The 15,684-nt window shown below is 30.1% G+C and overlaps 2 protein-coding genes across 4 annotated transcripts; one reads left to right on the forward strand and one right to left on the reverse strand.

The window, feature by feature from the left end:
• Positions 1–2,315: 2,315 nt before the first annotated feature.
• LOC135926787 (DNA-binding protein HEXBP-like) lies at positions 2,316–2,909 on the reverse strand. The gene has a single exon (XM_065462721.1). The coding sequence runs from the start codon at positions 2,907–2,909 to the stop codon at positions 2,316–2,318; it is 594 nt and encodes a 197-aa protein (XP_065318793.1).
• A 1,178-nt stretch (positions 2,910–4,087) lies between these two features.
• Positions 4,088–14,873, forward strand: LOC135931123 (dr1-associated corepressor homolog). Of its 3 annotated transcripts, none has more exons than XR_010572947.1 (12): positions 4,088–4,225; positions 4,281–4,361; positions 4,408–4,548; positions 4,594–4,653; positions 4,699–4,758; positions 4,811–4,891; positions 4,936–5,013; positions 5,054–5,149; positions 5,194–5,248; positions 5,289–5,369; positions 11,011–11,250; positions 11,503–14,873. XR_010572947.1 is itself a non-coding variant. In XM_065468010.1 (10 exons), the coding sequence occupies exons 1-9, from the start codon at positions 4,207–4,209 to the stop codon at positions 5,199–5,201; spliced, it is 624 nt and encodes a 207-aa protein (XP_065324082.1). In that variant the 5' UTR covers positions 4,089–4,206; the 3' UTR covers positions 5,202–5,248; positions 5,289–5,649. The 3 variants fall into 3 exon arrangements, 1 of the variants encoding a protein (XP_065324082.1); XR_010572948.1 differs by having other exon boundaries at positions 11,011–11,188; positions 11,506–14,873; XM_065468010.1 differs by lacking the exons at positions 11,011–11,250; positions 11,503–14,873 and having other exon boundaries at positions 4,089–4,225; positions 5,289–5,649.
• Positions 14,874–15,684: the final 811 nt, after the last annotated feature.

Here is a 15,684-nt window from a genome sequence, read left to right on the forward strand (position 1 = left end):
CATTCTTTTATTCGACTCAAATCCCTATCTTTTTGCGTCTCTTTCCGAATCTCCTCCCACGTTACCGGACCTCCCTTCATCATTCTCGATACCACCATAACCATCGCTACCTCCTTCTTACACATCTCCTCTGTATTACCTTCTTCCACATCCTCCCCTGCTCCGCATCTCGACATTATGTCCGGCAAATAATTTTCTCGGCCTCTACGATATCTCATCTCCATGTCAAAACTACCCACCATCAATAACCACCTCTGCAACCTCGGCGACATCATCAACTCCTTGTTATCCTTCCGGAATAAATGAATCAACGGCTTATGATCCGTATAGACTACAAAACGACGCCCAATCAAATACTCCCGACACTTTGTCAATCCGAAAATTACAGCTAATGCCTCTTGCCCAATTACCGAATATCTCGTCTCCGCGGCCCTAAAAATTCTAGAAAAAAATAACACCGGTCTCTCCAGCTCTTCTATACGATGCAATAACGCTCCTCCTACTCCCCTTTGAGACGCATCTACCGCCAATATCACTTCCAGTTCATTATTAAAACACACTAAGACGGGCTCTTTTCCAATCCGGCACTTCAACTCCTCAAACGCCTCCTCCTGTTCATCTCCCCAATCAAATCTCTCTCCCTTTTTCAACAACTGGTACAAAGGTGCCGCTATCTCCGCAAAATTCTCTACAAACCTGTGATAATAGTTAACCATTCCCAGAAAAGACTGTATTTCCGACTTGCATTTCGGCCTCAACATGTTTGCAATACCCACCATATTCTTATCCAAAGGTCTAACCTCTACTCCAATAATCCGATGACCCAAATAAACAACCTCCATTACTCCAAACACACTTTTCTCTCTACTAGCACGCAATCCCTTCTCCTTGATTTTCCAAAATACCTCCTCCAGCCTCCTATTATGCTCCTCCTGCGTAATACCTGTTATCAAGACATCGTCCATATAATAAAACACTCCCTCCAAACCCTGAAAAACGGCCGCCATTGTCCTCTGAAATATGGGTGCCGAAACACTCAACCCAAACGGCAATCTCTTAAACGCAAATAGTCCCTTGGGCGTAGTTATGGTCAGCCACTTCTGCATCTCCTTCCTTACCTTCAACTGCAAATACGCATTAGAAAAATCCACCTTCGAAAAATATAAACTCCCCTTCAAATTCGCCAATATCTCCTCTATCCTCGGTAACGGATATTTTACTTCCACTACCCACGGATTCAATGTTACTCGGAAATCTGCACATAATCTCAACTTCCCATTAGCCTTTTTCACCGGTACTAAAGGTGTCGCCCACTCGCTATATTCGACCGGACATACAATATCTTCCTTTACCCATCTATCCAACTCTTGCTCTACCTCTCGCCTCCATTCAAAAGGTACACGACGTACAGCACAATACTTCGGCACACTTCCCTCCTTCATCCGAATCTCCACCTCATAACCCTTCAAACAACCCAACTCTTCCTCAAATATTTCTCCATACCTCTCCACTAACTTCTCCACCTCCTTTTGGACCTCCTTTATTCCCTCTCCACACCCCCACAAATTTTTCGCAACTCCTTGTTCTACAAAATTCTCTCCCTTCTTCTCACTAACCAGCGGCCTCAATACTCCATATCTACTGTCTTGGACATTTCCTATTTCTCCATCTACATAAATCGGACCTCTCCCCAACATATATTCTCTCGCATTCTCTTCGCTTTTCCCCCAAAACATGGATCTTCCATCGTCTACTTCAATATTATCTAGGCCCTCCATCCATTCCAAATTCCCTCTCGACATTCTCTTCTCTTCATTCACTCGGACCATATTTATCAAGTCTTCCCGAATATCTTCTTCGATCGCCACAAATACTCTCCATCGGGCAAATACTCCCCAGAATCCATACCTCGGCCCTACATTTGTAATCCAATCCCATCCCATCACCGGCTTAACGTCTCGGTTAATTATCCATAAGTCCAACATTTTACATCCTTCTCTTCCTACCTCCCCAATATGCACTCTTCCCATCATCTCCATCTCCGATCCATCAAACTGCCTTACTTGCATAACGTCTCTAATTATATTACTACCCGGCCAAAGTCTTCTAAAATCCTCATATCCCATCACCGAAATAGCTGCTCCGGTATCAAATAACATAGATACCATCTTCCCGTTGATATCGAACCATACCCTTGGACTCGGCAGATACATTAACTCCCTTTGAACCTCCTGCTGCAACATTTTAACTCTCAACTCTTTCTTGCCTCCTCCTAACGCCACGGTCATTATTTTACTCTCCTTCCCATCATATAGTCAATCTTTATTACAATCTCTGGCCCAATGTCCCCTTTCTCGGCACTTGAAACACGTCATCTCCTCTCCAATATCCTTTCCTTCTTTTCCAACTATCTCCGTCATACTCCTCATATTCACGACCCCCGACGACTCTCCTCTCTGTGGAAAACCTGCCCTTGTTTCCACCTTTCCCACTCGGCAATCCTTTAACACATGTCCAAATCTTCCACAACCCGTGCAACGTATTCTCTCTGCTCTGCCCGGACAATATGTCGAAATATGTCCCATCTCCCCACACGCAAAACATTTGACATCTCTACAATTCACCGCAATATGACCCATCTCCCCACATTTATAACATCTACCATTCCGACCTCTCTGTCCCCCACTGTTGAACGGCCTTGGCATATCTTGACGTCCACGGTATACATCCAAATGTCTGTCATCTATCCTCTCGTTCTTTAACCGGTCAATTTCTTCATTATTGACCCAACCCTTCATTATTTCTTGAACCGGTAACCACGTCACTCTCCCCAACCTATCATCCTCTCCATTATGCCCCTCTACCAACAACGATTGCCCACGAATCCTAATACTCCTTTCTCTTCGCATTCTCCTTCCAAAATATAAACTACACAACCATATCATCAACACTACCACCGCTCCCAATACATTATATTGCAACTCCACATATTTTGTAATTTTAAAACCCTTCATTAAAATATTTAAGTATTTAAATTTTTCCTAATTTATTTCTCTAACAACACTAAATTTTATAAAATATTCACAAAAAATTAATAATTAATTTCACCAAAAATATCTTAACTACTTGTAATGTCAGACAATAAGATAAAATCAATAAGGTAAAAACTCCAATAATACACATATACATTTATCAATTTCAAAAAAAAATCAATACCTTCCGCTAATCTTTAATCTCTTACGTGTATTGACGTCTTTTGAAAAAAAAAATCGGCAGCACTTTCGTGTAACTTGCTTTCTAATAAACTTTTTTGGAATTTCTTTCTACTTTTTCAGTAAATTTTCGATTTTCGTCTAATAGATTTATATAACCAAAAATTTGGGCAGCACTTCCGTGTACTCTACTTTTTTAGTAAATTTTCGATTTTCGTCTAATAGATTTATATAACCAAAAATTTGGGCAGCACTTCCGTGTACTCTACTTTTTTAGTAAATTTTCGATTTTCGTCTAATAGATTTATATAGCAAAAATTTGGGCAGCACTTCCGTGTACTTTACGTCTTTTGAAAATTTTCACTCCACAGTCACCTCTTTTGACGGTACTTGTTCTTGACGGTCTTTCAACCCAAACGGTCCCTTATTACACACGGTACTTGTCCTTGACGGTACTTGTTCTTGACGGTACTTGCTCTTGACGGTACTTGCTCTTGACGGTACTTGTTCTTGACGGTACTTGTTCTTGACGGTTCTTCAAATTGACGATCTTATCCACCACAACGCTCCACAAAAATGTTTTCCCAAAAATAATTTATAAAAATAATTGTTTTTACTTTATTTTTCTGGTCACGGCACCAACTATCACGTTGTGCCGTATAAGTCCGAATAGAAAGCAAAACTCCGAGTATAATAATTTTATTGAATTTCCCACACAAAAAAATGAATAATTTTATTTCAAAATTTACTATTACAACCAAAAAAAAATATATTAAAAACAAAAATAAAATAGTTAATAATAATTTTTACAATATTTCGCTTCCCTTTTATAGGGAAGCGCATAAAATACAATTTCATTATGATTCAACAAAACTTAATTTTTATATCTAAAAATAAAATAAAACAAAATATTAAAATACGGTCTAATAATGAACCGGCACAATTTATTTATTAATGTTCACGCAATAAATATTATCAAATATGTCACTCATTTATGACACAAACCACTTTGGGTAATTTATTATTTTAAATAATTTTGGCTAACCAAAATATTTTGACATTTATAAGATATACCCAAACGTAGGAGGGAAGAAAATGATCTTGATACACTCATTTATATACCCAAAGACCATATAAAATCACTACCTAGTACAACTAATATAATCTATTAAGATTTAAATATTTTTTATTATAGATTTAGATATATCAAGTATTACATTTAATAAAAATGATGATAGTCAACAAAATGAACATACCAAATCACTAATTAATATAGAAAATCAAAATTTTAATGATGAACTTGATATCATAAGCAACAATTTACCACCCACATCAGGTATTTTATAATGACCTTATTTAAATGAATCACTAATTAATATAGAAAATCAAAATTTTAATGATGAATTTGATACCATAAGCAACAATTTACCACCCACATCAGGTATTTTATAATGACCTTATTTAAATGAATCACCAATTAATATAGAAAATCAGAATTTTAATGATGAACTTGATACCACAAGCAACAATTTACCACTCACCTCAGGTATTTTATGAACTTATATGACCTTATTTAAATGTATTCATTTAAATTTTAGAAATACCTAGATACTCTATAAAAAATTATGATAAAAATAAGCTAAATACACTTGATCACTTCAAATCTCTACCTAGTAAAAGTAATGTTAACTATTACCTTTAAATATTTATATCATAATTTTAGGTATATCAAGTATCACATTGAAGAAGAATGATAGTAGTCAACAAAATATTATAGGCTGTATCAATTTAGAATTTAAAGGTTATCTAATATGTTGTTTTATTTTAATTTATTTTTATAGGAATATCTCAATTAATATTCACACCAAGGGGTAAAAAAAATAGTGATAACAAACAAAAAAATACACTAAGTCACAACAAATCACTATCTAATAAATGTAATGTAATCAATTACTTATTAATATTTACATTAAAATTTTAGATATATAAAAAATCTAGGGAGAATTTAAATGGAAATGAAGTTCCACTCATGTCAGGTATTAGTCTTATTTAAATTATATTTATTTAAAATCTTAGCAATTCCCACATACTCCAGAAAACTAAAGGATAATAGACAACCAATTATACTAGATCATTTAGAACCATCACCTACTACAAGTGATATAGTCTATTACTTTATACTTATAATAATCAAAAGTTGGTTCCAAAGCTAACATGTCATCTATGATTATTAGCCTAGGTTTCTCAATATTAATTTTAAACATCTATCATATATTGGTAAAAAAATATTGCCAACACAATTTTGATTTTTTCACTTTGAAGGATATCGACTTAAATTTACAGTTTAAAAAAAACATTTATTTTTTAATCTATAGTTTTAATGTGTTTACTAATTATAAAATATATCATTTATAATTAAGGCAATATAATATTTATAATTAAAGCAATTTATGTGTAATACTAATATTTATAATTAAGGCAATATAATATTTATAATTAAAGCAATATAATATTTATAATTAAAGCAATATAATATTTATAATTAAAGCAATATAATATTTATAATTAAATCAATATAATATTTATATTTTAAATAATCGCTTTTTATTTGTAAATAACTTCTAAAAGTATAATAAAATGAAACGTATATCAATAAAATTGTGTCAATGTGTTATTTTAATTAAAATTAGTGGCTCAATTTTAGCCGATATGGCTAACTCAATATATTAGCCAGAAAATTTTGCTCATGGAGATACAAGTTTTATATTATTCGAGAAATCTCTAGGCTTGAACAATATTTTTTGGCAAAAATATTGAGTTAGCTGTTTATAAAAATCAGCTCAAGTCGAGCCGTTTAACAACACTAATTAAAATAATTAATAATTTTAGGACTTTTATATTATAAGAAAAACCAATATGATTTTTAAGATAAACCCGGCCGAAGGCCGGGCAAAAGGGCCGAAGGCCCGTAAAAGGGGGTCTAGGGGGCGAAGCCCCCAGGCTTTTATATATGGACCCCCTCTAAGGAAAATTCCTAGCTACGCCACTGGGTATCATTGTCTCCTGATACAAAACGTGAATTGTATACAACTGTTAATATAGTCGTGGTACAACGTAAAATGTACCATCCATATATATTGTATCATTATCACACGTTTCTATGAGCTTTAACATGCTACATGTCCCAAATACCAATAGTTTATTATTATTATCATCATTAATTAAAAATATATCACCCCTATTTGTGGTGATATATTCGGGCAATAAAACTATGCTATCTACGGATTGTGGCAAAGGTGGCCGATTTTTTTGTAATAATCGATCGATGGTACTTTTTAACGAAATAAATGAGGGCATCGCCTCCGGATAGAAATTTATATTTGGGGTTTCCGAAAATCTTTTATTTATGGTTTTCTCATAAATATTGTGCCTTGTTTCTAAAGGATTTTCGGCAACTATATCTTCTAGAACCTCATGAGTTCTTAACTTTTCAAAAATACCAATTTCATTTTGATGTTCATGCAAACCAGAAGTAATGTATATTACATCGAATTTGCATGAAGCCTTGCAGCCAACTTTCCTGCAACGATAAGGTATTTTATTATCTTTTTGAAAATCCTGTCGATACAAATAATCTTGAAAAGCGGTTTTCCTTTTTGAGATTTTACAAACCGAGGATCTTAATAAATATAAAAATCATATATCAATAAGGAACTCTAATATTTATGAAAAGATCAGACAGAAACAGATACTTAAAAAAAAATAGAACAAATAGATAATTATTGATTTCTTATTTATCTTTAAAGAAGATGTGTTAATATTTTTTAATCATTCCAGGGCTATGTAAAAAAATTATTAAAAAATTACTAAGCTATATTAAATATCGAATGTTATTATATTATGTGACATTCTGTATTTAATTTTAATAAATAAATAGCTTTTTATAAACATATTTTTACCACTTATATTTTGATGTAAATCTATTAACACTTGAGGTACTTCTAAAGGGAGATCATTATCACCTATAAATATTATTTAGAAATCGTCAATTTGTGTTAAGGATACTTTCAATACCAACATCTGAATTATTAACTTGATTAGCACCTAAATTACCTTGATTTGATATAAAATTTTGATGAGCTCTGGCAAATCCAGAAGAAGTTTGATGGACTAATGACAAATTTGAAATTTATGTTAATAATATAAAAATAATTACCTTGGTTAGCATCAGGAGTTATGGAAGCTACTAAGTTTTGTTCCAAAGAATGTTGATTGGTAGTAGAGGCTAATGTTAAAACATTGATTTAATGGTAAAATAATATAAAAATAATTACATTGGTTAGGATCAGGAGTTATGGAAACTACTAAGTTTTGTTTAAAGAATGTTGATTGGTAGTAGAGGCTAATGTTAAAACATTGATTTAATGGTAAAATAATATAAAATAATTACCTTGGTTAGGATCAGGAGTTATGGAAACTACTAAGTTTTGTTCTAAAGAATGTTGATTGGTAGTAGAGGCTAATGTTAAAACATTGATTTAATGGTAAAATAATATAAAAATAATTACCTTGGTTAGGATCAGGAGTTATGGAAACTACTAAGTTTTGTTCTAAAGAATGTTGATTGGTAGTAGACGCTAATGTTAAAACATTGATTTAATGGTAAAATAATATAAAAATAATTACCTTGGTTAGGATCAGGAGTTATGGAAACTACTAAGTTTTGTTCTAAAGAATGTTGATTGGTAGTAGTAGAGGCTAATGTTAAAACATTGATTTAATGGTAAAATAATATAAAAATAATTACCTTGGTTAGGATCAGGAGTTATGGAAACTACTAAGTTTTGTTTAAAGAATGTTGATTGGTAGTAGAGGCTAATGTTAAAACATTGATTTAATGGTAAAATAATATAAAAATAATTACCTTGGTTAGCATTAGGAGTTATGGCTGCTACCAAGTTTTGACATTCTAAAGAATGTTGGATGGTGATAATTAAATCGAGACCAATCATTAATTTGGCTCTACTACCACATCTTTTGCGACAAGTAAGGTAAACGGCTTTTTTACCACTTGTATGGGCCAAATATTCATGCCCTTGGTAGCATATATAGTCCTTTTTCTTCTGTATTTGCTGAAAACAAAAATAATAAATATATAAAATGGTTTATTACTTTTATCTAGCTGTTTATATTTAAGATAATTTTTAAGGTTATCAGCTACAGTTGGAATTATATCAAAAATATGGCGGCCATTTTTGTGAATATTTTTGTGAACATTATTGTGAATATTCACATTTTTCGCTATATTAATGCTCGCTATTTAGGTCTCTTACCTATTTTGGCGTGCTTGTTAATTTTTGAAAAACATGAAAAAAATAGTGCACGCTTACCGTGCATTATCATTAGCCTCAAACAAGCTTGTTTTTTATAATGACAAATGGCTTGTTGACCCTATTTATTAGTCCTGAAATAAAAAAAAATTTTCTTGCAATTATATAAAGAATATAAATTAATTAAGTTTTGTACTGTAATTGATATATTTATTTATATATAATTATATTATGACGTATTTTATGAGATAAGTTTTTAACTATTTTTACACTTTTTTTTATTATAAAAGTTTTAGTCATCTATTAATATTTATACACAAAAGGAATTTTTATGTTTTTTTTACTATAAATACATCTTTGTAAATATTTAGTTTATATACATAAATAAAAGTTCATTATTATATTTGAAGTTTATTTTTTTTAGCCAAATACTAATATGTATTCTCCAATACTAATAAATAACAAAGTACTATATATAACAAAAAAGATATATACCTTATAGGTTTTATCTTTTATTTGCTTAACATTTAAAATTAAGTTATGTAAATTAAAATAATAGAAAATTAGCAGAACCATCTTGTCAGTTTATAAATTTGTAAAATACTTAGCTTAAAAAGATTATTATTTTTGGGTATTGGTCTCTGATAAAAATTGTAAATATCAATATTGGTTGTATGGCTTAAAACTTTTTATATAAAAATTACAAATCAAGTAAATAAGTAAAAAAAATGTTTTGCTCCTTTTTTACCAAAATAAATATAATTTTAAGTTTGGGACAAAACAATTAGAATTGAAAAAAATAGGCTATGGTTGAGCTTAAAAAAATAGGCCAGATTGGTTATATTATTTTTAATTAACATATGATAAAATTCAAAATTTATTACAAACCTGCCTTTATTTTATTGGCACTATAAATGTTTTACAATTAATGGGTATTGTAACTATATATAAATGAACAATCTTTTGTGAATATTAATTGCTTGTTTGGAGGTTTTACCCATTTATGGGTTATCATATGAAGCTTCTTTGAGTATCCTTAAAAAAAGATATGCTATAATTTAACTTGTTTTCCATATTTTAGTACATTAATTATTTTCTAATCTCTTATGTTATTTTAATTTTATAAATATTATCACAAATAAAATTAAGGGAAATTTTACACATTCAATAAAGTTAAGAAAAATGATTACTCCAGAAGTATTTTGTAATGATAGATCTACTGGGTCTAACTCTTATACTTTGGCAAGTTGCATTTAAAAAAATTATTAATACTATTATTTAAAATTTAGATATAAGCTATACTTTGACAAGTTGCTTAAAATTTGGATATAAAGTAGATTAAGAAAAATTATTTGTCCAACTCCTATACTATGGTTGTTTTCCCTATTACTCGATTTATTTCTCAAAAAAATAGAAACATTAAAACATATTTTTAAATATAGCGGGTTATCATGTGAAAATGAATTGTCATATGATAAAATGCTATTAATAATCATGGGGTGTTGTTCTAGTATATTTTACTAAATATCACGGGCTTTAGTGCTAGTCACGGCCTTGTTGGACACCGTCAAATCAAATGTTTTGACGTAAAATTTGATCCGTCTATGAATGCATACTAATATTACATCTGTTCATTTTTAATTACTTTTTCTTACATTATAAATATCAAAATATTTCTTTTTACTTATATCCCCTTTTTTAGATAATCCTATTACAGATATATCAGACTAGCTGGTAATTTTAGACTCCGAATTTTTTCAAAATCTATATTTTCTTTGTTAGAGAAGAAATTAGTAAATTTTTCCAAATAACCATTAATACTGTCTTGTTTTCTTTGTTCCTCTCTATCTATAATCATGTGCAGATCTAATGAAAATATAAATATATATCAAAATATATTACGTTACGTTCCAGTGCTTCAGATATTTGAATATTATGTGATTGATGAGCAAAAATTGAATATTTTTTAAAAAATAATAACTAGTAGAGATTTCAGAACACTATCTTCTAGGGAAGACACAGAAACAATCTCTCCCATATTGCACATCTTTGTCATCAGGATATGATTATTATTTAATAGAAATATAATATTGTTGATATGACCGATTAATACTAACCTTTAAATTGTATTTTTTATGTTTATATAAATTGATTTTTTTTTATAAATTGTGAAGATTGATTTTTTTTTAATATAAATTATTATATTAATATGTAAATTGTTTTATATGCATAATATTTTAGTTTTAAAACAGATGTAAAATTTTAAAATAAATTAAATAAAATTAAACTCGTAACTTTGATTTATTCTAAATTAAATAAAATTGAACTTGTAACATTCAAATATTCCTAGAAAACTTTATGGTGGCAGTTCCACTACATATTCGAGGAAATCGTAAATAAATAAATAAATATGAAACAGATTGCCAATAATAATGTTAATATAAATATTGAATTTCCAATATACTCAGGCAATGGCGATCTATTTTTGAGTAGATTAGAAGACATCTTCAAGGACACTCAGATCTCGGACATCGAAAAAGCAGGTTCCTTTACAAGAAGACTACCAGATGAGGTATATATCAAGCTCAAATCGATATGTTCACCTACCGACTTCATCAATCCATCGATATTGATTGAAAAATTTAGGTTATTACACTCGAGGAAATCTACAAGTTCCAACTTATTAGTATTTAACGCAGCTGTACAAGGTAAAAACGAAAGTTACATGAATTGGGTAAGTGGATTATGCATTTTTAAAAATGAATGTTTGCTAAGTTATAGTAGAGTTATTGAAAAAGTGAAAATTTCATCAATCAGCAAAAATATTAGGCAGAAAATTACGTTAAGAGAAAACATTACATTAGCAGAAGTTCTTACTTTAAGAGATGATTTTGAAGAGTTAGAATTTTAAAAAAATATAATTGCTAAAGTTAAAAATATTTCTTTAAACGAAAAAACAGAAGATGATACAACCGTAAAACATGTAGAAAGGTAAAGAGGCAGGAAAACAGAAGAAAATAAACAATTGGTGAGATATGGAGACCATGACGAACGATAAAATTCACAATCTAATTACGATAACAGACAACGATGGACAACAAGAGGCCATGACTTTCAAATAAATAATTATAACCCCAGAAATCAAGGAAATAGTTACAACCCTAGATATCAGAATTATAACGCGAATTATTACAACAACGTCAGAGTAAACTATCCAGGATCGTACAATAATTCTTCGAGATTTGATAATAGCACTAGTTATAATAACAATAACTATAATAATTATAGGTTTGATAATGTTTATAATTACAGATATAACAGACGTTATAACGATTCAAGATTTATTCAAAGACATAACGATAATCATAATATTGGAAATCAAGGAAGAAGTCAAGTATGCAATTGTAAATATCATAACAACGATAATAATCAATCACGATATACAAATAAAGTAAACACTGTAAATATAGAAGAGATAAAAGATGATGATAATGACAAACTTGAAAGAAAAGAATATAATTTATACAATTTAGACATAAACAATATGGATACCGATAATAATTACACAACTAACGATGCATATAAGGTTACGGTATATTTGAACGACATGCCTATTTTGATGCAGATTGATACCGGCTCAAGGTATAGTATCCTACCGATTCATATCGCGAAAAAGATTGGAGTAAAAATCTTAAATAAATCAGATATTAAATTAACTGGTTATGATGGAAACACGATAAATGTATTAGAAACTACCAAAGTCAAGGCAAAATTCGAGGACAAAATTCAAATCTTAACTGCTTATGTAGTCCAGAGTGATAAGATTGCACTGTTAGGAAGGACCTGGATAACAGTTTTTGGGAATATACTAGATAAATTTGTGAATATGGTCGAGGATGATTATGATAATACTATACTAGAATTAATTAAGCAATGCTATTTTAAACTACAAAAAACCAATGCTTCGCAGCTATGTCAAATTACGTTTAAAACACGATGCCACACCGAAAATCATACCGCCAAGGCATATACCATATTCTAGAATTGATTTGATAACTAAAGAACTTCAAAAGTGGATAAACGATAAAATTATTGAACCTGTTGAAGATGTTAGATGGGCTAGTCCTCTCACTCCCGTTTATAAGAGCGATGGCTCACTTCGGCTCTGTGCCGACTTCAAAAATACTACCAACCCTGCTTTACAAGATTTCAAGTACCCTATACCACGCATTAATGACTTAATCGCAAAATTATCTATAGGTAAGAAATTTACCAAGATAGATTTTAAAAACCCGTTTCTCCAAATACATATACACAAAGAATCAAGAGATTTTCTTACAATATCGACACATAAGGGCTATTATATGTTTACGAGACTGCCGTTTGGTTTAAAAACTTCGTCGGCAATATTCCAACAATGGATAACATTTTCGGAGATTTAAAGATGTTATATTCTACATTGACGACTTGTTAATTACAGGTGATAACCATGAGATACATTTGGAGAACATTAAAAAAGTATTCGAAAAGATCATCAAGTATGGATTAAACCCCAATTTCGACAAAAGTTTATTCCTGCAAGATAAAATTGGGACATGATATAGACAAACATGATATACATCCCAACAATGATAAGATAAAAGCTATTTCTAACATGCCGGAACCGAAGACAAAAGATGAATTGACAACTTTTTTAGGGACGGCGAGCAATTATCGAAAATTTTAATGTAATTTTGCTCACATAGCTGATCCCTTATACAAAATGGTTAATAAAGACAAATGGTTATGCGATAGTACACATCAAGAAAGCTTCGACGACCTAAAAAAACTGATAAGTACTCCGCCTACGTTAAATTTTTATAATCCGGATATACCAATAGGCATTGCAACTGATGCTTCAAAGAAAGGTCTAGGCGCAGTCTTATTTCATATTGAAGGTGATGGCAAAGAGAACCCATTGCTTTCGCGTCAAGAGCTTTATTAAAATCAGAGTTTAATTAAACTAATATAGAGTGGGAAGCTTTATCTGTCATATACGCGGTAAAAAAGTTTCAAGAATATTTAATAGGTACGAGATTTACAATAATCACAGATCACAAGCCACTCGTTTATATATTTACGAAGGGACTCAAGGATAATTCATCCATATCAATGCGACTTCAAAAATGGAGTTTGGCTATGGGAGCTTATGACTTTACGATAATTCATAGACCCGGGAAACGAAATGTAGTACCGGATTGTTTGTCAAGATTACCCAAATGAACACAGAAGAAATAGTACAAGAGATAGATGATGAAAAAATTGATGACAAATTTTGGGACTTACCAGTAAATTTTAAAAGAATAGTTCAAGAAACTAGTATTGATATCGAATTAATGGAAGTAATTAACAATATAAAGAATCATGAACAGATAAAGAATAAAATATATAAAAATATGGAAATGGAACTGAGCTTAATTAAAGATTGTCTTTTTAAAGAGAAAGGATCATTATACCGAAAAATATGAGAAAGGAGATATTACAGGAATTACGCAAAGGGCATCTTGGTGCAGGGAAAACGAAATTGTTGGCGAGAGATTATTTGTGGTGGCCTGGTCTAAACGCTGAAGTAGATCAGGAGGTAAAAAGCTGTGATACGTTTAATAAATATGGGGACAATCCTCATAATGTACAAAATCCATGGGAAACAGCTGCAAACGCGACAACCAACAAGATAACAAGCGAAGTGATGTTCAACAGAACCATAAGAACCAGATAATATTTAATCAAACCGCAAGAAGATAAAGTGAATGAATTTAATCGCATTTTATCGTCAAATAGAAATATCATGAATGGTGACAAAGTTTGGTATAAAACCTTCAAGGATAATATATGGGACAAAGGCAAGGTAAAACGTAAAAATGGGAATTTAATATTTGAAGTGGATACAGGAGACAAAATTATTAGAAGACAATTAGACCAAATTAAAAAAAAGGTCTAGGAGTAGCACACCTCTTGATGAAACGACACATTTGAAAACAAATACTGAAAATGCAATACCTTTTACTGTAAGTTTTAGAAGAAATGATGATCAAAATTTAGGAATACAAGAACAGAGTCTTGATAGTCAAAGACCAAGCAGGAATATAATTTTGCCCAAAGAATTTGATAATTTTATAATAAAATAAAGACTAAATATATATATATATATTAAAATATTTTTCTTTTAAATAAACTTTCAATAGCAAAAGTTAATGAAATATACTAATGATGGCAATAAAACTATCAAGAAACGTTGACTGCACGATAAGATTCACATGCAAGAAAAACCTGAGTAGAGATCATTTTTTAAAGGGTGGAATGTTGATTTGACTGATTAATACTAACCTTTAAATTGTTTTTTTTTATGTTTATATAAATTGATTTTTTTTATAAATTGTGAAGATTGATTTTTTTTATATAAATTATTATATTAATATGTAAATTGTTATATAAGCATGATATTTTAGTTTTAAAACAGATGTAAAATTTTAAAATAAATTAAATAAAATTAAACTCGTAACTTTGATTTATTCTAAATTAAATAAAATTGAACTCGTTACATTCAAGTATTCTTAGAAAATTAAATATAAATTGTTTACTAAATGAATCTCTATTCTTTCATCTGATGAGTAGTGCTTCTATTTTTATAAAACATATATTATAGTTAAAAATAATATCTACCTATTTTTTAATGAATTTCTTTGAAACCTTGTTTAGATATGGCTCGATTTGTATAAACAAAATTTATATAACTAGGTGACAACTAAAATTTGTGCATAAATAGTAGTGCCTCTATTTTTAAAAAACATATATTATAGTTACAAATAATATTTATTTATCTTTTGATGAATTTCTTTGAAACCTTATTTAGATATGGCTGAATTTGGATAGCCAAAATTTATATAACTAAGTGACAACTAAAATTTGTGCATATATAGTAGTGTATCTATTTTTATAAAACATATATTAAAGTTAAAAATAATATTTACCTATTTTTGATAAATTTATGATAATAGGACATTTTTTATTGGCGGAAAATAAAAATTGCACGCATCTTTTGCGGCCAAAATACACAAAATATCTTTAAAAAATATTGATCAATATATAAAAAATGTAAATAA

Source organism: Gordionus sp. m RMFG-2023, chromosome 1 (genome assembly GCF_954871325.1).
Source record: "Gordionus sp. m RMFG-2023 chromosome 1, tfGorSpeb1-WG-v2, whole genome shotgun sequence".
Classification (NCBI taxonomy): Eukaryota; Metazoa; Nematomorpha; class Gordioida; order Chordodea; family Parachordodidae; genus Gordionus; species Gordionus sp. m RMFG-2023.